At 39.5% G+C, this 21,947-nt stretch overlaps 1 protein-coding gene across 1 annotated transcript in view; it reads right to left on the bottom strand.

Moving 5' to 3' along the window:
• Positions 1 to 315: 315 nt before the first annotated feature.
• The window catches only part of LOC112103170 (epithelial-stromal interaction protein 1), a 72,584-nt gene continuing 50,952 nt past the window's right edge, over positions 316 to 21,947 (bottom strand). Inside the window, exons 9-12 of the mRNA XM_026647393.2 lie at positions 11,801 to 11,874; positions 9,040 to 9,145; positions 3,043 to 3,087; positions 316 to 880 (exon numbers count right to left, since the gene is read on the bottom strand). Coding sequence (XP_026503178.1) covers positions 3,067 to 3,087; positions 9,040 to 9,145; positions 11,801 to 11,874 — 201 coding nt within the window. The 3' untranslated portion in view covers positions 316 to 880; positions 3,043 to 3,066. The remainder of the gene's footprint in view (positions 881 to 3,042; positions 3,088 to 9,039; positions 9,146 to 11,800; positions 11,875 to 21,947) is intronic.

The raw sequence follows: 21,947 nt of genomic DNA, 5'->3' as shown, positions 1-21,947 counted from the left end.
TGGAGATGCAAAATATCATGGCACATCTATGCATTGAAAAAACTGTTTGGGAAACCTCCACCATTACATAAGACATACACCTTTAAATGTGGAAGATTTCGTATCTGCATGGTTTCCCTGCCAGGCACTGTAAGCATCTATTTTACATTAGGCAGAGATTTAGCTTGTGCATCGGACTTTGTGGAAAGCATTAGCGCATGGCACCTTACTGAAATAGTGATATTACAACAGGTCATTAGAATGGATGGGAGGGAAAAAGAAAGAAAGCACAGAAAGAAAGAAAGCACAGAAAACTCTCCATAAATTAAAATCACATTGAAAGTATTTTTCAAAGTTTTATTATCATACATTTTGTACTTGTTTAAAAACATTTAAAAAGTAAAATATTCAGTTTAGTGCACACAGTAATATTTCATTTTTTTTCGTTAAACCTCAGTAGATCACCACCAAGTAAAAATGAACAGACTGCCCCTCTCCCTTCCCCCACTCTGCAAGCGGTCAGATTTTTTGACTAATTATATAGGAGAGAGCAGGTTATTCCTGTGGATTCCATAGTCATGGAAGCTACAAGCATGTCTCTTTCAAGAGATCCTGCTATAATTGCATCCTGAAAAATAAAATACGGAAAAAATATAATGAACCCTTTCACTGTCATTAAAGATTAAATATGACTTTGATAATTAACTGCCTCAAATATGCGTGAATAATGACAGAGAGAAACCAGTCACTGAAGATTGCTCACTGAAGTGGGTGTGAAGTTGAAGTCAGGGTAAAATCACAGTGAGGCTCAACAAGATAACATTATAAAAGGAAGCTTCCCTGGAGTTTTTTCAAGGTCAGATGGTCAAGGCCAGATGAAAGTACATATTCCACCAACATCCTGTAATAAGAGAAAACAGAATTCAAGTTACCTTATGCAGCAAAACAAAAATAAAAACGTCATACAGCTACAGGATTGAGTCCATTGGAAAAGAAGTGTTTCCCTTTTCCTCTGACATGTTTTATTTTGTAATTTATAAGGATTTCATTTTTCTATCTTATTATAAATTTGACTCACAAAATGTTCTAATTACCTGCAGACAAATTAATAGCTCTTTGAACAATATATTAATGTCGCAGTCTGGGATGTGCTCTCATATCAATAGTAAAATAAGGCTCACAAGAGAGTATACCGGGATCGTGGTTATGTACATTATATATCAGATATTGTAGGGATTGTGAAAAAATTAGTGAGTTACAATTAACTCAGCTCATCTAGCTACATAAGGTTTTTTTTTTAAAAAAAAACAACAACTAAAATATTGTGCTCTGAAAAGTGACAGTAAAATGGAACTTTCTTCCATAGACATACTGCCTGTGTCCATTTCCCGCCATATATGCCTACTTCACCAACTAGAGTAAGGTTTTACTGCAATTTACTCCTCTTAGCCAATGCAGAGCCCATACAGCAGAGGGAGCCCATTTTATAGTGGCTCATGCATCAGCGATAGAATTGGCCAAAGTGGGAGGCATGGCAATGTGTGAACCACAAAGAACCCAGGTTGGCTTTCAGATTCCAGGTTATGCTTGCTGAGCTGGCACTTAACTTGCCTGCCTCTCCCCCCCCCGACACACACACAACTTGTAAGCTGAGCAGACTTGATCTGGAATTCATTAAAAGATCATCAATATAGAGCACTGAAATATTTTTATAAAATTGCTCTTCAGAATATATCCATGTTAAAAAAACACCATTCCAAAATTAACTATTTAAATTAATGAAAAAAAAAAAATAGAGAAGAACCACTAGGGGTTTTTGTCCCATAAGGACAATGAAAGGGAACATTTAAAAACAAAGTAATCCCACAGAATTTAAAACAAAAACAGGGTGGGTTTTTTAAGTCTCTCCATACACATTCTAGCACTTGGAATAGGGCTCAGAATATCATCTCTTCAAAGCCAGAGCTATGAAAGACATCAATACTGGGGCATCAGATACCTCAGACCTCATATTTTAAGATTCCAGGAGTCCTAGTTCTGCAAAACTCAATTCTCTTCCTTGGGGATCGTGAATTAGCAGGGAAGAAAATCCTTTCCTTTCTAAAATACAATAGTTTATTTCTATGTTGCAGCCTTCAAACAGTATCACAGAGAGAGGTATAATAGAGATGAACACTTTACAGATTTAAGGATTTGCAGAACTGAGTGTGGCAATTTGTACAGGCAGGAGGAAAAAGCAATAGACTGAGATGAAAAGAAGATAAACTTAGACGCAATAAAGAAGAAAATGCCACTTTAAAAACAAAGAGCCTGATTCCCACATCACCTCTACCAGTTTTAGGACAATGAACTCCATTGACTTCTGTGGTGTCCCTTTTAATTTACACTGGTGTATGTGGGAGGAGGATTAGGGCCATAACATTTTAGAAACTTGATCCATAAATGGAAGACTAGGTAGCATACATATAGATGCACAACTTGCATTTCATTTATGGTACTCCACCACCCCATGTTTTCAAAAACCTACCCTGGCCAATGTCCATGACTATAACAGGAGACAGGTTTTCTGAAGTGAGAACTGGTCTGTATTGGTCAATGGTGTAGTTGCACTGATGTAGCTATACTGATGCTAGTGTAGATGTGACGCTCCAGTTTAAACTCTTAGTGGTGCAGCTTACCTTGGGTTGAAATATTATACATAACACAATGATGCAAATTCTGCAGTTGGTTACAGCCAGCTGGTCTCATACACTTCAGTGGAGTTGTATAGATCAGATTGGCCCTCAGTTACACATGTACAACTCTACTATGTGAATGAGACCACATGGCTATAGCTGAATTCAGAATTGTATGTGTCTTTGTATTTTATATATATAAATGAAATCATAGCTATATTATGTAACTGTGTAGACTAAAGTTAATCATTTACATGCTTAACCCAAATCACCTCTTGTTGTGACATTTAATTACAAGTTCTAATAATTTAGTTTTCAGTTTAAAAAATGATTAACTTTGACATCTGCATAACACTTAAAGACAACTAATATAGTTTATTATTCTTACCTTTTTTTTGGTTGTATTATTCTTTTACTCAAAATACCTTGAGTGCTAGACAAGAAAGAAAGGTACCTGTGTTAATACAGTATAAATACATATGCACAGAAATATGTACTAAAGGAAGTATTATTAAATATATAATTAGGGAGAAAATTTCAAAGGCACATATGGGATTGGATAAATAAATTATGGTAAAAAAATTAAGCAAATATTTACTCTTTTTAATATGAATAGCAGGATGTATTTACCCTTGAGGCAAAATATTTTCTGCATGGGTTCACTGAAACAAGTCAACATAGGTATTGTTCTGAATGTTTTTTGAGATATCTGGAACACTCACCATTATAGTGCTGCACTTCAAAAGTGTTTTTTCTGGATGTGATGCTGACAGTCCTGGGGCCAGCTCATGCAAAGTCCCCAAGGCCTTAACTGAACACTGACAAATGCATAGCTGGAAACCTGTCTGGCTCACCTGTGTTGTTGGTATTGTTAAAATAGGTATTGGAGTTATAAAAATGTGTTCAGTGCTTAGACTTTATTAAATGCTTGTAGGATGCTTCATGTAATAATCTCACTTATAACATCTGTACTCCATGTTATAAAGTTATATTGAGTGTTTGCATTGTAAGCATCTATAACTTTGTAACTCAAAGAGGAAAGAAGTACCACCTAATATAAAATGCTGGCTTCCTACAGAAGGCGTCAGATCCTGCCCACAAGAAGGTCCACTGCAATCAGATGAGCCATTGTGAAACAAAAGACAAAGACTTTGTTAATTGTATTCCTGTCCCCACCCCCACATGAAGAGGAGACCTGTGCATAAACTCATCCCATCATCTTGAACTCTGGGAGGAAGTGAATAAAAATTCTTGACAAGAAGATATTGAGTCTCTATGCTGCTTGGAGATTGGAGAGTGCAAGATTTCTAAGCATAGGCAAGGGATCCCCAGCAGCTTAGTCTCGGCTGGCCCTAGTGGACACAAAGCTTGCATATTACAGCAGCTTCTATTACCTTTTGGAACCAAAAAACTATAACTTATTTGTGTGTGTGTGCGCGCATATGGTTACTTGCTTTTTCTTAGTTAATAAATCTTTCGTTATTTTATTATAGGATTGGCTACAAGCACGGTCTTTAGTGTAAGATCTAAAGTGCAACTGACCTGGGATAAGTGACCAGTCCTTTGGAATTGGGAGTAGCCAGAATATTGTTGTGATTTTTGGTGTAAGTGACCATCTATCAAAAAGACAAGCTTGCTTGAGTGGCAAGATAGATTGGAGTACCCAAGGGAACTATCTATGACTCCATGTTAAGGGAGTTGTAGTGCCTGAGGAGTTCACACTTGATGCTTGGTTGTTGAAATCCAAGTACAGAACTCTCAACCAATTTTGGGTGTGTGCCCTGCTTAACCGTCTACCCTGAAGTTGGTAGTCATGCCCTTGAGCCACTCCAAACAGCGTGACACAGGAGCCCTAACTTTTTCCTTTGAAAATAACCTTCTTCAAGAGAAATTTCTTTACCTCAGATCAGATAGCACATATTTGCATATGCTAATTGATCACTCTTCAGATAAATAATCATTAAACTCAGCTGCAACCACTCAGGATGCACTCAATAAGCCCCCTATCTGTACTGCTGTTTCTGCTGTAAAAGTGGTTTTAAACATCCATTTCTTTCATAGTTCTACCTGAAGGGTTCAACATTAAACACACATCTTAATTAACTAAGTTGTGCCCCACCCAATGAATACCAGCCAGGCAAAACCATTAGCAGTAAACAATTTTTTTCAACACAGGAATTTCTATACTGGATCGGATCATAGTCCTGCCAGTCCAGTACCCAATCTCCCCATGGTCGGAAAGCAAAATTGGTTTGGCTCCCCAATAAGGGTGAAACAATAGTGTTCACGAGTGTTACATGTGCAATAAAAATGCCAGCCTTCCACATGTGATTAGGCTGTTCACTATTGGACCACATTGATTTGTCATGTGAGACTGCATTCCTTAACCAGGACTATTTCTTTAGTATGCAACAATAAGCTTTATGGCATGTTGCATCTCTTGAAAAATTAGCAGGAGCAAACAGCACATGGTAGCTATTGAATAAGACTCCAAAAGAATCATTCCAATACAACATGCTACAAAATTACACTGACATTGTCAGTCTCATTCATTTAGACACAGCTGCTTTTCCAGTAGATTCTTGTTCTACATATTGGAGGAGTACAGAATGTGGTTTACTATCTCAGTGCACCTATGCGTTCAGTGTATGAGCTTTCTCTTCCCTATAATTATTCATACTTGAATTGTGCATCACCAAAAGGAGCAGAGTCAGCATCCAAAAAGCATTCCTCATTCTTATGCATGACACACAGTGTAATGGAGACATGAAATGAGACAGTAATATCTTAGGTTGCTTTCTAGGTCCCAAGTTTACCGTAGCTCTGTAAGGTTTCAACATGGCAGCTTATATTTTGTTAAAGACTACATAAATTTCAGCAGTTTACCATGTGATATCTCTATGAATGGGATAAAGGAAAGGCCCACGGAGGGCCCTTGATTGTCACACAAAAATAAGAGCTCCATTAAGGGACTTGCAACGTATTAGTACTTGGCCTCTATAAATCCCTCAGTTCTTTAAGTATGGGTAAAAATTCAGCTGAACTGCATATAAAGACGTGCAAAATATTTGAAGTTGTTCTTTTCATAAAAACAGACGTAAACTGTATTTGAATTAAGCCAGGTACACCATTATTAGTGCCAAAATAGTTGAGACAATTTGTCCACAATTTAAACGTTGGGCTTTAATGCTTTGTGAAATTATAAACCATACTGAGCTGACAGCTGTTACTGTTTTCCAAAAAGAATGGTTTACAATGGTTGCCAGTGTATTAACTGGAGCCTTCTTCAAGATCTTCCCTTTTAGCCTGTGATGAACACTACATCCCAAGGGAGCATCAGCTTGCAGAGAGCAGTGGGGTATTAATTTAGAATCATAGAATATCAAGTTTGCTCAGTGGTTTGAGCATTGGCCTGCTAAACCCAGGGTTGTGAGTTTAATCCTTGAGGGGGCCATTTAGGGATTTGGGGCAAAAATCTGTCTGGGGATTGGTCCTACTTTGAGCAGCGGGTTGGACTACATGACCTCCTGAGGTCCCTTCCAACCCTGATATTCCATGATTAATTTGTTTTCCATTTTTAAAAATCCACATTTGTCTCCCACAACCAAAAAAGGAGGTAAAAGCACTCGGTAAACGAGCTGATACAAAGCTGCATTTTGCTGGAAAGATTTGTACTTTGTTCTTTAAAAGTGCATTGAGTATATGGTTAGCATAACATAGTGTTCAATTTAGATCATTTGAAGATAAGTGGATTATGGTGGATGAAATCCTTGGATGGGGTATCCTCTGACAGATTTTTTTTTTTAAACACTGCACTAAAATCCCTGTTACTTCATAGAACCTGATCTGTTCCAAAAGCAAAATATTTGCTCTCCAGAACTATGTTGAGAACTACATTGCTGGCAGGTAGCTGTATCCAGAGAAAGGAATAACTCTCAGATTCAGGAAATCATCCCATCTGTCCCTTCAATTTGATGGTAGAATATCATGGAACATTTGAGAGCTCACTCCTTCTGAAGGAGTCACTGATGATTTTTTTCTCTATACTTAATTTAAACCAATTTTGAGTTCTAGAGATTTGCATAAACCACGATTTGACCCAATTTGTTTCATTGCTTTTTTGCCTCCCCACATCACATCAAACTCTGAAACAAATACACCTTTAAAATAAAGCTGTCACCCTTGAATACTGGAGTGCAGACTATGTACTCCATTCTCTTAAAAAATGGATAGCAGGATCCAAACCCTCCAATGAGGAATTTCCGATCTCAGACCCTGATCTTGAAAAGATTTTTGCATGTGCTTGACTTTATGCACATCAGAAGACAATCACTCTATGTAGTAATGCAAATTGGCTTTAATGGGACAATTCATATATGCTTAAATTTAAGCACATATTTAAGTCTTTGTAGGATCAGAGTCTAAAGTTTCAATCCTGCAAGTGGAGTCCTCTCCCAATCCTGGTTTGTGCTTGTAGTCTTCCGGGCTCCCCTCCCTACCAATTTTTTTTTTAAGTTGCCACTTTAAATTCCTTCCCATGATGCATCATTGCATTTTTTACTCTTCCTTGTTTTATTTGCTCTTCCCTTCTTTTTTCTGTAATTTATAGTTGGGACCAGAAAGCCATTCTTTGTCATTTTTACCCAATAGAAGACACGCTATTGTAGCTTTGGGTTTTATTTACATGGTGGCCTCTAAAGTAGTAGGGTTATTGCTACCTCTCTGTATTGTGGCTCTGTTTAACTTGTTCTTATAAAAAGAAGCAAGGATAAACAATAGCACAGAATGCTGCATACAGCCATAATAGAATATTAAGTGAGCTATACATAGATTGAAACTACTTAAGTTTTGTAACAGAAGCATGTTTGGTGATGGCTCTGATGGCAAAGTTCTACTCCCATTGAAGTCATCGTTAAAATTCTCAGCAATTGGGGAAGACAGATGTTCTTGCAGTTAGGACCCTGGACTAGAACTCCGAAGATCTGGGTTCAGGTCCTGGCTTGGCCACAGGTTTCTGTAGCACCTTGAAAAACACATTTAGTCTGTGTCTCTGTTCCCTCATCTGCGAAGTGGGGATTGTAATACTTCCTCTCTCTGCCCTTTGTCAATCTTATCTACTGAGACCCTCCCCAAAGAGCTAAACATCTGTCTCTTTCTGTGTGGCTGGTGGGCTCAACTGGCCTGGGGTTTCTTAGCACAACTGTGACATGGATAGTTTTAATGGAGATGGCCCTTATATTGCAAAGACTTCTATCCATGGTTAACCTTACACACATTCATAGTCCCCTTGATATCAATGGGATTGCTCACATGTATAAATGTTAAATGTGTATACAAGTCTTAGTGGGATTGGGCTATGTGCTGGAAACAGACACATTAGAAGACAATCACCATGGTTACTCAAAGTTGCTGTTTATCATTTAAGCTAGCATTGGTTTTCGCTACATTTGCCAGTTCACTTAACCCTGTGTCTTTTTCTGCAATGTTTAATCCCTTTGCAGGATTTCCTTTTCAGCAGATTATCCTTTTAGCAATTGCATTTGCCCTTAATGGGCAATTTCTGCTGTAGTTCATTTAAATATAAGGGACTAGTACAAACTTTTTGGATCACTCAATGATGCCATTATGCAGAACTGTAGTCACATTCATTGTTTATTAATGCGTGAATACAGTTTGGTATCTAGTATTGTATATTTAATAGATTACAGCAAAATTCCATGATTTTTTTCTTCAAAGAAGCCATGCAGAAGGTTTCATATTTTAAATTGGATACACTGTGTCTTTCTTGTCACAATTTTATGGAGAAAAATGAACAGCTGTATCTTTGATGTGCTATTTTTTCCCCTTCCAGAATGTATTAAAAATGTTTACAACATTTCCAAACATCTTTCATTTAGAGTCTTTCGAAAATCTCTTTAAAACTTCATTTATTTTTGTTCTAAACTTAGGGAAGCAGTGATAAAGTCTTGTATTCAAGGCAATCTAGTTCTGCAGTAAAGGCAGCTGTCATTTTTTATTTTGATAAGACTGCTTATATCAGGATTTTTTTTTCTCAAAAGCTATTGTAGAACTTATAAAAAGAACAGGAGTACTTGTGGCACCTTAGAGACTAACAAATTTATTTGAGCATAAGCTTTCGTGGGCTACAGCCCACTTCTTCGGATGCATACAATGGAACATATATTGAGGAGATATATATACACATACAGAGAGCATGAAAAGGTGGGAGTTGTCTTACTTATAGTAATCATCCTGGCAGACTGCTCATCAGACTAAGCAGAACACTAAAAGAATAATAATATCTGGGGAGTAGGTAGCTACATTAAAAACAAAAAACTTTATTGATTTCAATTGTGGAGTTTTGAAAGATGCTTTTGTTACTCACCCAGCTGTCACCACCAAAACGATCCATATTTTCAAAATGTCCAGATTGGTGAATGCCGCTTGGTTGACTTTTGTTTTGTAGTCGGTCCAGAAAAGCATTATTTACCCTTAAAAATGAGGGAAAAAATGAACATTAAAAATAGCAGCTTGTTAAAGAGGTTGATAGACTTTGAAATTCAATATTATATGAATTCTGTGATTGACTTTTGGTGCTTAAAAGTCATCCATGAACCCTTTTGCTTAGTTAAAACTAGGGCTGTCGATAATCGCAGTTAACTCACGTGATTAACAAAAAAATTAATCGCAATAAAAAAAACTATCATAATTAATTGCAGTTAAACAATAGAATACTAATTGAAATTTATTAAATATTTTGGGATGTTTTTCTACATTTTCAAATATATCGATTTCAGTTACAACACAGAATACAAAGTGTACAGTGCTCACTTTATATTATTTTTTATTACAAATACTTGCTCTGTAAAAATGATAAAAAGAAATTGTACTTTTCAATTCACTTCATACAAGTACTGTAGTGCAATCTCTTTATCATGAAAGTGCAACTTACAAATTTACTTTTTTGTTACATAACTGCACTAAAAAACAAAACAGTGTCAAACTTTAGAACCTACAAGTACACTCAGTCCTATTTCTTGTTCAGCCAATCGCTAAGAGAAACATTTACACGAGATAATGCTGCCCACTTCTTAATTACAATGTCACCTGAAAGTGAGTTCACATGGCACTGTTGTAGCTGGCATTGCAAGATATTTACGTGCCAGATGTGCTAAAGATTCATATATCCCTTCGTGCTTCAACCACCATTCCAGAGGACATGCGTCCATGCTGATGACGCTTGTTAAAAAAAGAATGTGTTAACTAAATTTGTGACTGAATTCCTTGGGGGAGAATTATGCATCTCCTGCTCTGTTTCACCTGCATCCTGCCATATATTTCATGTTATAGCAGTATCTGATGATGACCCAGCACATGTTGTTCGTTTTAAGAACACTTTCAGAGCAGATTTGACAAAATGCAAAAGGTACCAATGTGAGATTTCTAAAGCTAGATACACCCCTGAAACCAAGATTTAAGAATCTGAAATGCCTTCCAAAACCTGAGAGGGACGAGGTGTGGAGCATGCTTTCAGAAGTCTTAAAAGAGCAACACTCTGATGTGGAAACTACAGATCCGAATCACCAAAAAAGTAAATCAACCTTCTGCTGGTGACATCTGACTCAGATAATGAAAATGAGCATGTGTCAGTCCGCACTGCTCTGTATTGTTATTGAGCTGAACCCGTCATCAGCATGGACACATGCCCTCTGGAATGGTGGTTGAAGTACGAAGGGACATATGAATCTTTAGCGAATCTGTCACGTAAATATCTTGCGATGCCGGCTACAACAGTGCCATGAGAACACCTCTTCTCACTTTCAGGTGACATTGTGAACAAGAAGTAGGCAGCATTAGCTCCTGCAAATGTAAATAAACTTGTTTGTCTGAGCGACTGCCTGAAAAAAAGTAGGACTGATTGGACTTGTAGGTTCTAGAGTTTTACATTGTTTTATTTTTTAATGCAGGTTTTTTTTTTTAAAATACATAATTCTAGATTTGTAAGTTCAACTTTCCTGATAAAGAGATTGTACTATTGTACTACAGTACCTGTATTAGGTGAATTGAAAAATACTATTTCTTTTGTTTTTACAGTGCAAATATTTGTAATAAAAAATAAATATAAAATGAGCACTGCACACTTTGTATTCTGTGTTGTAATTGAAATCAATTAAGAGAGAGATCCGGAATTTTAAACTGGGACTGTTTAGCATACAGAGAAGACAGGCTGCAGGGTGAAATAAGATGACTCTACTTACCCTCTCATAATAAAAGAACAAGGGAACATTTAATAGATTTGAAAGTCAACACTAAGAAAAGGAATATATATTAACAAAGTGCTCGCTTAGCCCGTGGAACTCATTACTAGCTACCACTTTTTTGAAGCCAAGAGACTAGTAGGATTAAATATTTATATGGCTAATAAGAACATTTATAGTCACAGTAGATTGAATACCTATTTTTACCTTTTTGCTTCAGGTCATAATGCAAGCACTATCTGATAGGAGTTAGGAACAGTTACTTGTTTATAGAGGAAAAGTGTTCATAATTATCCACTATGAAGTTTCTTGAACTTTCCTCTGAAGTAACTGGTACTGGCCACTGTTATAGACAGGACACTGGACTAGATGGACCATGGATCTACTATGGTATGGGAATACTTATGTAAAAGCTTGTGCCAGGTTTGGACACTTAATTTGCTTGCACAGACATCCTGATAATTACACGTGCACATGGTCATTTACACACTTCACCAGTCATTTGCTAAGGTATTTGCCATGACTTAGAAGATAAGTTAGGCATAGTGACATGCACAGTTCTCTGAAATTCTGGGCCTTAGAGTATAATAATCAGATTCCCCTCCAAATGCATCCCGGGAGATCCATTCTGTCTTCAAACAAATAAGTAAGTAACAAAACCCACTTTTGCAAAAAAGTTACTGCACAATTGTGTAGAAATTGATTATACATGAGTTGTGACAATGGGTCTCATTCGCTTGTCCAAGTGCAAGGTTGATACTAAAGATGTTACTTGGAGCATCCTCATTGCAATGATTCCCTAAAGCACAAAATTGCTGTTTCGTGAAGCCATCTAGACAGGAATTCAATGTAAGCCATTTCTTCTGTTTTTTTCCCCATAAATTATACCTCCTCTGTTCATTCTGATGCACTTTTGTTCTTTCTTGCTCTTCTTGCTCTCGTCTCAGTTCCAATAATTCACCCTGGGAACAATAAAAGTGAAACCCAAACGAATTTTTTTTAATTTACGTAGTTATTCAGAAGACAAACCCAATTAATTACACAATATATTAACCTTAACTAGTGCACTATTTAATTTGCCAAACTTTTACTTAATTTTAGTTCCTCTGGGAAGTAAGTTTTATTTACAATACCCAATCTCATCCCAAGAAATGTACTCCATTTCCTCTTCAGTCTTCCACTGGACAGAAGGGCATGTGTCCTCTTGCAAAAGAAGCCAGGGGGTTCTGACAGCTAAACTCAGATCTAGGGGGATCTACCAGAGGCAGGCGTCATCCAGATGGAACGTCTTTACCTCCACCCTTTGTGGTGGTTCCAAAGACCACTGCTGCCTCCTGATGCAAGTCTGCAGTGATATGTGACACTATGCCATGAAGGAAGAAGCAAGCTTTGGAGGGCCTTGCAGCCCTACCTCAGCCCCACCCTCTCCCACTGTGTGGCTCTGCCTTCCTGCTGACCTACTGTGGAGGAGCTTCCAAATGGTTTATCAACCATGGGAGGATGTCATAGAACATGCTCTCCTCCCTTCTGTCCCTCCCTTTGCCCTGATCCACAGGTTTTGCTTCTTTTCTGCTTTCAGAAGTGGAGGGGAGAACAGGACCCTTTACAACATAGCTCTAGGTTTTGAAACTACCTCTGTCCATTGTTACTGGGACAGAGTTTGAGGGAATTTTATTTATGTACGTTTCTTTATTCCTTAATTGCATACTATTATCTTTGGAGCCACACTTATGCTGTTTTCCATAGAAGTGGCCTTGCTGAGCCTTGCTGAAGTCAGGCTCTTGTTATGAAGAATACCTGGCTTTAGAGAGTCCATAGCGACCGCTTTACACTATGTAAATATGCTCATTCAATTTATTCTTATCTTGCTGCATTGTCTGTGGAGACTTGTTTATACCAAACTGAACAGTGTTCTAGAGCTAGATCCTGCTGCCCTTAAAAGTAATCCTAAATTATGCGACGTACTGCCAGTAATATCAGAGGGGCTGTTCCCATGAGTATGGCTTACTCAGAAAAGGGTTGCAGAATTGGTTTTATAAAAATAATAATAATAAAAAAAATGTAGCAGTTCAAGTGTTACTCAAACACATATAAGGAAATTCTGACCATGACAGCATTAAATTTATGCAGAACTGGTGATGCAGGATGGTTTGAGCTATCTGAAGATGTTCTGGGAGCTCCAGATCCTTTCAGGACCTAGGCTGTCGTATATTTTGGTGCCCACGTAGCTAGAACAGAAAAGGGATGCAGCAGAGCCATAGTAAGATGATGTGTAGCCTCACTATCTTCCCTTCCAGCATCACACTGTGGTGCTGTACTGGGCCCCAAGGTTTCCTCACAGTTATCCTTACGTTTCCTTGTCACCTAAGTATCCCCTTTGGTGTTTACCAGCTCCTGGAATGCTGGACTGAGCCTCTGGAGACCTACCATATGGACTAAAATAACAACCGTTGCAGAGCCTCCAGACACCACTTCCCAGCCTGCTTAGAGTTTGGAGTGGGGATGGAATAGACTGGAAACTCCTGCAAATGCCAACTGGGAGCTTCTGACAGGGTGATTTATAGACCGTTTGCTGGGCCAATGAGAAGCCAGGACAGCTCAGTTGCTTCAATTGGAAGGGACAGACTGAGTCAGAGACAGAGACTAGTGTTAAGAATTTTCACTTTTGGAGCTTTTGAGTTTGGAGCTGAGAGATAAAATAGCCTAGGGAGTCCGGGCTCAGCTCCCAGTCCCCACAAAGGGGGACATTGAACTGCTGCAGGATCTAACATGCACTAGGCAGTTCCAACATTGCTGAGGCCAGTGTCCAGGAAGGCAGAGAACCAACCCAGCTCCACTTACTAAGAGCCATGCGAGACCTCCACAGGACTCTAGACAGGGGGCCAGCAGAGGATCCTTTCCCAATCAGGGGTGAAAATACTGTAAGAGAACCCCTTTTGTTTTCTTTAAGTTAGCCAACATTTGTAGCACTGCTACACCCATCTCTGGACTCACACTCTTTCCACCTAGCTGAAAAGGTGCCAGGGAAGGAGCTGGCTGTGTGGTACAGTTGTGAATGGTTGTATGAACATTTTAGCATTTATTGGTTAACCGTATCGCTTTCCTTCTTTAGAGTGTCTGTTTCCTGTCCCCAATAAAATCCCCCTTTGTTATACTATTCTTTTGGGGTGTAGCATTTCATTTGTTGGAGTTTGTATTATTGTCGTTTGTTTCTTGTGCGCTGGGTCATACTCCTTAAGAGTAGTTGTATTAGTTATTTTCCCAAGGGACAGCACCCTAGTGTCTTGAGCACATAAAAGAAGCACCTTGGGAGGAGGCACCAGGCATCGCAACAGAGAACCCAGGACCCAACCCATATGAGGAGTGGGGAGAAGCCACTACAACTGGCAAATATCAGCTGCAGTTGTTGGAAGGAAGCACACAATGCGTGGCCATTGTTGTGCTAACTTCCTTGCACTTTACACTTTTTAAGGTTATGATGATGTGGCCCTATGGTTTTGTTTATAAATCAGGGTAGCGAGCTGGGCCATGCATGTTTAATCGTTTAGCTCTGATTCATGCAACACCAAGTATCAGCCAGGTGTCCTGGTCAGCCTGATGACTGCTAATGCTAATCAAAGGAACATCAGTTCCATGTAACTTATACTGAAGTGGCTGGGTCAGTACCTTTCCATGTTATGCAACATGCCATCTCTGCCAGCTGTTACTGATATGCTAGGGATCTCACACCATTAGAGGTACAGTCAACAGGAACTGAAGCTACCAACTTTTGCCACTGAAAGGGTTCTTGAAGGGAAAATGGACCTATCCTGCACATTTGCCATAGTAATGGAGCACCAATAAAGCTGGAATGTGAACTAAAGTGATGAATTTTATAGAAAGGTTCAGTAACTAAAAATGAACTACAGAATGAAATAAAAACCAATTTAAGAAGAACATTAATAAAAGCTTTGCAGTAAATAATATAATCAATCAATAACTGGATAATGTTTTGTGTATCACTGTTTGTCTATCCCTAAAAGAAAAGCAAGATTAAGAAATAAGAAAGCCAAGCTTCATTTTCACTTTTTAAATAACTGTTCAACCTGAAAATTAAAATCCAGTATCTGATTTTGTAATGTTTGACTTTTAATGGCATTCATTAGATTTCTGCAATAGCTATACCTTCAGAAATATACTGCAAGTACATAATACTGTGTTTAAAGTGCCCTGGAAAACATTTTAAATCTAGCAATACATATTAAAACCTATTTCCCCCAAAAAATTAACTGACAAAACCTATAAATTTAATAGCTATATTGCACTAGAAGGTGCACACAAAAACAGAATTTACAATTACATTAATAAAATAGTAGCTTGAAGTGGAAGTGAGTTAACATAAATCTGAGGGACAATTATTAGAGCTTTTAAAATATGTACACTTTAGAGTAGGTTTACAAATACCTACTGGACAGATTAACGTACTAATAGCAGCTACTGAGGCAAGGAGTACTTTGGTACTATATATTAAAACAAAAATTTTGCACTCAGCCCATACTCCTTTAGAGAGAGATAGAAATCAGTAAAAAGCATAAAAATCAGCAATTTAGTTAGAGAGAGATTTACCTTAGACGTGACTGTGGCCCCAACTCTACAATGACCTCTACACCAGGATGCCCTGGGCCAAGCTCTATGAAGGGTTGGGGCCTATGCTTGTTTTAAATGACAAACTCTCTTTATGGTACAACGTACAATGCCATAGTTATTTATAACATACACACCCATAGCATTTGAAATTTCATAAGGGTTTTATTTAGGAGAAAATATATGTTGGTAACTGGACAGAAGAGAAAGGGTGTGCTATGATGGGAAAGAAATATGCTATATACTTTTATTTTATTAAATGGAGGCATATTTCTTGAAGGACCCATATGTCCAATTACTGGAACAACAGAATAAGTGTGTATAAGAGGCAGTGATATGATTTAATGTTTAGAGAAGAAACTGGAAGTCAATAGATCGGGTTATATGCCCAGCTCTACCACAGACTCATTATGTGAGTTTGGACAACTTACCTACTCATCTATGTAATTACTGCAAACAGGTGCAATTGCATATGCAGGAGGTCGAAGATCTGGTCCATTCCATACCCATTAAAGTCAATTTACATGAATCTGTATATGTTTGATCAACCCATTCTCTATTCTTTTGCTAAAATAGCAAGTTGGAATACTTTAAAGACATTTTCTCTGAATCATTAATAATTATGTTCAAGAAATCAAGGAGGATAGGTGATGTCCCAGAGGGCTGGAAAGGAGCAAATATAGTACCCATCTTGAAAGGGGGTGGAGGGGAGGAGAGCTCAGGGAATTTTAAGCTAGTCATCCTAACTTCGATACCCGGAAAGATACCAAAAACAAGTTATAAAACAATCAATCATTCTGTTCAAATCTACAGGAGATAAATAATTGCTAATAAAGATTTTTTTCAAGAACAAATGATGTCAAACCAACCAAATTTCCTTTTTTTGACAGAGTAACTGGCCTAGTGGATTGAAAGGAGAAGGGAGACGCACTGGACTTAGTAAGGTTGTTGACACAGTCCTACTTGACATTCTCATAAGCAAACTAAGGAAATATGATCTAGATGAAATTATTATAAGATGTGTGGTCTTTCAACCAGTTTTGCATTCCTAAAGTGGTTATCAATGGTGTCCAGTTTGGGGCACTGCACTTTAAGATACATATGAACAACCTGGAGAGAGTCTAGAGGAGAACAACAAAATTAAAAGGTTTAGAAAAACATGACCTACGAGGAAAGATTGAAAGAACTGGGCACGTTTAGCCTAGAGAAGAGAATGCCATGGCAAGGGGGAAAAGAAGACTTCAAATATGTAAAAGGTTGCTCTAGAGAGAATGGTGATCAATTGTTCTCTACATCCCCCAATGGGAGGACAAGCAACAAGGGTGATTTAAGTTAGATATTAGGACAAACTTTCTAACTATAAGGATGTTTAAGCACTGGAACAGTTTACTTTGGGAGGTTGTGGAATAGAGATTTTTAAGAACAGGTTGGACAAACAACTGTCAGGAATGGTCTAGTGTATTTAATCCTGCCTCAGCACAGGGGTTATAGAGAAGATGACCTCCTGAGGTTCCTTCCAAGCCTACATTTCCATGATTTTATAATTTTTTTAAGACTTGATTCTAAACACAACTAAGGGGAGATGGCGTGTGAAGCATTAGTTCTCTATTCAGAATCACCTTCAGAATGTCCCTATGATACGCTTAGTGAGAACTTCTGTGTAAAGGAGAGGAGAGGAAAGGAAAGGAGAGGAAAAAACTATTACTAACCTTCCATAACAGTTGCTCTTCAAGATGTGTTGCACACATCCATTCCAGTCTTGATGTGCATGCACCCCGCTTACACAGTCACCATAAATTTTTCTCTCAATGGTTCCCGTTGGGGCAGCTTGAGCTAATGCTGGCGGTGCCAATATAAAGGGCCCAACTGATGCCAAGTCCCCTCAGTTCCTTCTTTCCAGAAAGCTCCAATGTACAGGGGTAGGAGGGCGGGTCATGGAATGGACATGTGCAACTAGGGTGATCAGATGTCCCGATAAAATCGGAACAGTCCCGATATTTAGGCATTTGTCCTACGTCCCGACCGATGTTTGGTCGGGACACAATTTGTTCCGATATTTCGCACTCTGGGTTTTTTGTTTGTTTTTGCCCTGCCTGTGACCCGCCCCCATGTGTCCCGATATTTTCTTCCTCTCACTAGTCACCCTATGTGCAACACATCTCAAAGAACAACTGTTATGGAAGGTTAGTAACCATTTTTTCTTCAAGTGATTGCACATGTGCATTACACTCGTGGTGACTCCCAGCCAGTAATATAGGTGGACAGATCGGAGTTCATATAATGGCCTCATTGAGAGGTAGGGCAACTCTGGAAGGACCTGCTGGGGGTAAGGATTCTTTTACTTCCTCTACCTGTATGCCCAGGATTAAGGTAACCCTCTAACATTTTTTGGAGTCATCTGGGGGAGGCAAAATATACATTGCTGATCCTGCCTCATCAGGGGAAGGGGAGGCCAGCACAGGGTCCTGCTGAGCCGGGTCTTGATATCCAGTACGAGAGTCAGAAACCTGTGCTGCCTGGTGGGTAGGTGCTGCACATCTCTCTGAGGCCACTGAATAAGAGTGCCTGGAATATGGGGGGAAACCCCACAGATTCCAAAAAGGCCACTGGACAGGTGTAGGCCCCCAGTGACCTCCCTGGCCAACCACTGGATGGTACTCCTGTGGTAGGGTAATGGTATCTCGAGGAGGGATGGCTCCAAGAGCAGCTGTAGTAGGCCCCAATCTCCGATTTGGAGGAAGAATACCCTCCTTCCACTGGCTATGGAGATGCAGTTCCAGACATTGCTGGTGACCAGTGCAGAAGTGAAGAGGTGTGCAGAGTGATGAGCATTGCAGGTTTTCCCTTTGACTGTACCAAAGGGAGAGCCATCACAGGTGCATTTTTAATGAAATAAATACTACTTGAAATTGTGTGATCATGGGAGACTAGCTTCCCAGATATAGATTGGAGGACAAGTGCTACTAAAATTTGTAGGGCCCAGATTTTCCTGGATAACAAATTTCTTCACCAAATAGTCACCAAAAACCAACAAGAAGTGATGCCATTGTAGATTTAGTATTGGTGAGTAATGAGGACCTCCCAGAAGAACTGGTTGTAGGGGATAACCTTGGTTTGAACGATCATGAGCTAATTCAGTTTAAAAACAAAAATAGATCTGCAACTAGGGTCCTTGATTTCAAAAGGGAAAACTAAAAAAAAAATTAAAAGGGAATTAGTTAGGGAAGTGGACTGGACTGAAGAACTCAAGGATCTGAATGTGGAGGCGGCTTGGAATTACTTCAAGTCAAAGTTGCAGAAGCTATCTGAAGCCTGCATCCCCAAACAAGGGGAAAAAATTCACAGGGAAGCGTTGTAGACCAAACTGGAGGAACAAGCACCTTAAACAGATTATTAAGAGAAAGCAGAGTGCCTACAAGGAATTGAAGATAGGATGGATCAGCAAGGAAAGCTACCTCTTGGTGGTCAGAAAGTGTAGGGATAAAGTGAGAACTGCCAAAAGCCAAGCAGCGTTGGACCTTGCAAAGGAAATTAAAACCAGTAGCAATAAAGTTACTGTAGCCATAGAAATAAAATGAAAAGCAGGAAAGAAGAAGTGGGACCGCTAAACACTGAAGATGGGGTGGAGATCAAGGATAATCTAGGCATGGCCCAACACCTAAACAAATACTTTGTTTTTAATAAAGGTAATGAGGAGATTAGGGGAATGGCAGGGTGGTTAACGGAAATGAGGAAATGGATGTAGGAATTACCAGAGCCAAGGCGGAAGTCGAACTATAATAGCTTAATGGTACCAAATTTTATGGGGCCAGATGATCTCCATCCCAGAATATTAAAGGAACTGGCACATGGAATCGCAAGACCAATAGCAAGAATTTTTAATGAATTTCTAAACTCAGAGATCATACCCTATGTCTGCAGAATTGCAAATATAGTACCTATTTTTAAGAAAAAGAAAAAAGTGACCCGGGAAACTACAGGTCTGTTAGTTTGACCTCAATTGTATGCAAGGTCTCGGAACAAATTTTGAAAGCGAAAAGTAGTTAAGGACAGAGGTAAATGGCAATTGGGATAAAATAGAACAGTTTTACAAAAGGTAGATCATGCCAGTCCAACCTGATCATTTTTCTTGAGAAGGTAACTGATTTATCAGACAAAGAAAACACAGTATATCTAATCTACCTGGATTTCAGTAAGGCACTGGATAAAGTGCCACATGGGAAATTATTAAAGTGGAAGAGATGGGGATTAATATGAGAATTGAAAGGTGGATAAGGAACTGGTTCAAGAAGAGACTACAACGGGTCATACTGAAAGGTGAACTGTCAGACTGCAGGGAGCTTACTAGCAGAGTTTCTCAGGGATCGGTCGTGGGACCAATCTTATTTAAGATTTTCAATGACCTTGGCACAAAGTGGGAATGTGCCAATAAAATTTGTGGATGACACAAAGTTGGGAGGTATTGCCAATACGGAGGAGGACCAGAATATCATATAAGAAGATTTGGACGATCTCAAAAACTGGAGTAACAAGGAAATGGGATGAAATTTAATAGTGCAAAGTCATGAAGAAGAAGAATTTTTGCTATACAATGAGGACTTGTCAGTTGGAAATGAGAGGAGGAGAAAGACCTGGATGTATTGATTGATCACAAGATGACTATCAGCCACCAATGTGATGTGACCATGAAAAGGCTAATGCAGTCCTAGGATGCATCAGGTGAAGTATTTCCAATAGAGATAGGGAAATATTAGCACCATTATACAAGGCACTAGTAAGACCTTACCTGCAATACTGTGTACAATTCTGGTCTCCCGTGTTTAAGAAAGATGAATTCAAACTGGGACAGGTGTAGAGAAGGGCTACTAAAACAATCCAAGGAATGAGTCTCCTCTCATAAGGTAGGTTTTCCAAAGTGCTTGGCTTGTTTAGCCCAACCAAAAAAGGCTGAGGGAAGACATGGTTGCTCTCTATAAATACATCAGACGGATAAATACCAGGCAGGGAGAGGAGTTATTTAAGTTAAGCGCTAATGTGGACACAAGAACAAACGGATATAAACTGCCCATCAAAAAGTTTAGGCTTTAAATTAGACAAAGGTTTCTTTGGAATAGCCTTCCAAGGGGAGCAATGGGGGCAAAAATCCTAACTGCCTTCAAGACTGAGCTTAAGTTTATGGAGGGGATGGTATTATGAGACTGCCTACAATGGCATGTGGCCCATGTGAGGCTGCTAGTAGCAAATATCTCCAACGGCTGAAGATGGGACACTGGATGATGTGGAGGGCTCTGACTTACTTCAGAGAATTCTTTCCCAGGTGTCTGGCTGGTGGGTCTTGTCCACAGGCTCAGGGCCCAACTGATCACCATATTTGGAGTCAGGAAGGAGATTTCCCCTGGGTCACACTGGCAGAGACTCTGGGGCGGGGTGGGGTGTTCACCTTTCTCTGCAGCATGGGGCACAGGTCACTTGCAAGTTTAAACTAGAGTAAATGGTGGATTCTCTATAACTTCAAGTCTTTTAACCATGATTTGAGGACTTTAGTAACTCAGCCAGAGGTTAGGGGTCTATTATAGGAGTGGGGAGGTGGGGGGAAGGTTCTGTGGCCTGCAACATGCAGGAGGACAGACTAGATGATCACAATTGTCCCTTCTGGCCTTAAAGTCTATGAGTCTACATGGGGCTGGCCTGGTGCTGAGCACTGTGGCGACCCTGCTGGCTCCCCCGTGTTTGCCAGCACCTATAGGACTGACCCTTGAAATGCTGGTGATACCGGCTCTGTCAGGGTTAGAAGCTCCTTGGCAGCTGCAAATGCCTCTGGCATGGTCGGTACCAAGAGAGTGTTGGTACAGAGCGGTGCCATAGATGTGGAAGGTGCTCCTTCTGGTTCTGGACTTGACAATACCAGCCTAGGTGTCGCAATCTACAGTTCTGGCTTTTGTGGTGCTGAAGAAAAGGAGTACTTGGGCTTAGACCACACTCTACTCTGATCCACATGCCTAACAGACTTCGATGCCGAGGAATCTACCCCTTTTGGCCGTCTGCTTCTTATGTTTTTTTCTTAGGTACCGGGGATGGTGAGCAGTACAATAGGAAACACAAAATCCAAATCTAACAACACTGAGGCACTTGGTGCTGAGTCTGACCGACCTGGCTCAGATGAGGCCACCTCCATGAGTAGAAACTTTAGTCTGGTGACAATCTTTCTTCGTGCGAGGCTTAAAGTCTTTGAAAATTTGGCGATGCTCCCCTGTATGAGCTTCCGCCAAACACTTTAAGCAACTTGAGAGCGGGTCACTCAGGGGCATAGCAAGCAATGTGTGGCTTGACCAAGGCATCCCTCTGCACCAGGAACCGACCAAAACCGTCAGGTGGGGTAAAACCTACCCAACTGTACTAAAATGCTAATAAC

This window comes from Terrapene carolina, unplaced genomic scaffold, assembly GCF_002925995.2.
Source record: "Terrapene carolina triunguis isolate 2854851 unplaced genomic scaffold, T_m_triunguis-2.0 Scaffold17, whole genome shotgun sequence".
In the NCBI taxonomy this organism is placed as follows: domain Eukaryota; kingdom Metazoa; phylum Chordata; order Testudines; family Emydidae; genus Terrapene; species Terrapene triunguis.
Note: the sequence above shows the minus strand (reverse complement) of the source record. Positions and strands in the feature narration are given on the sequence as shown.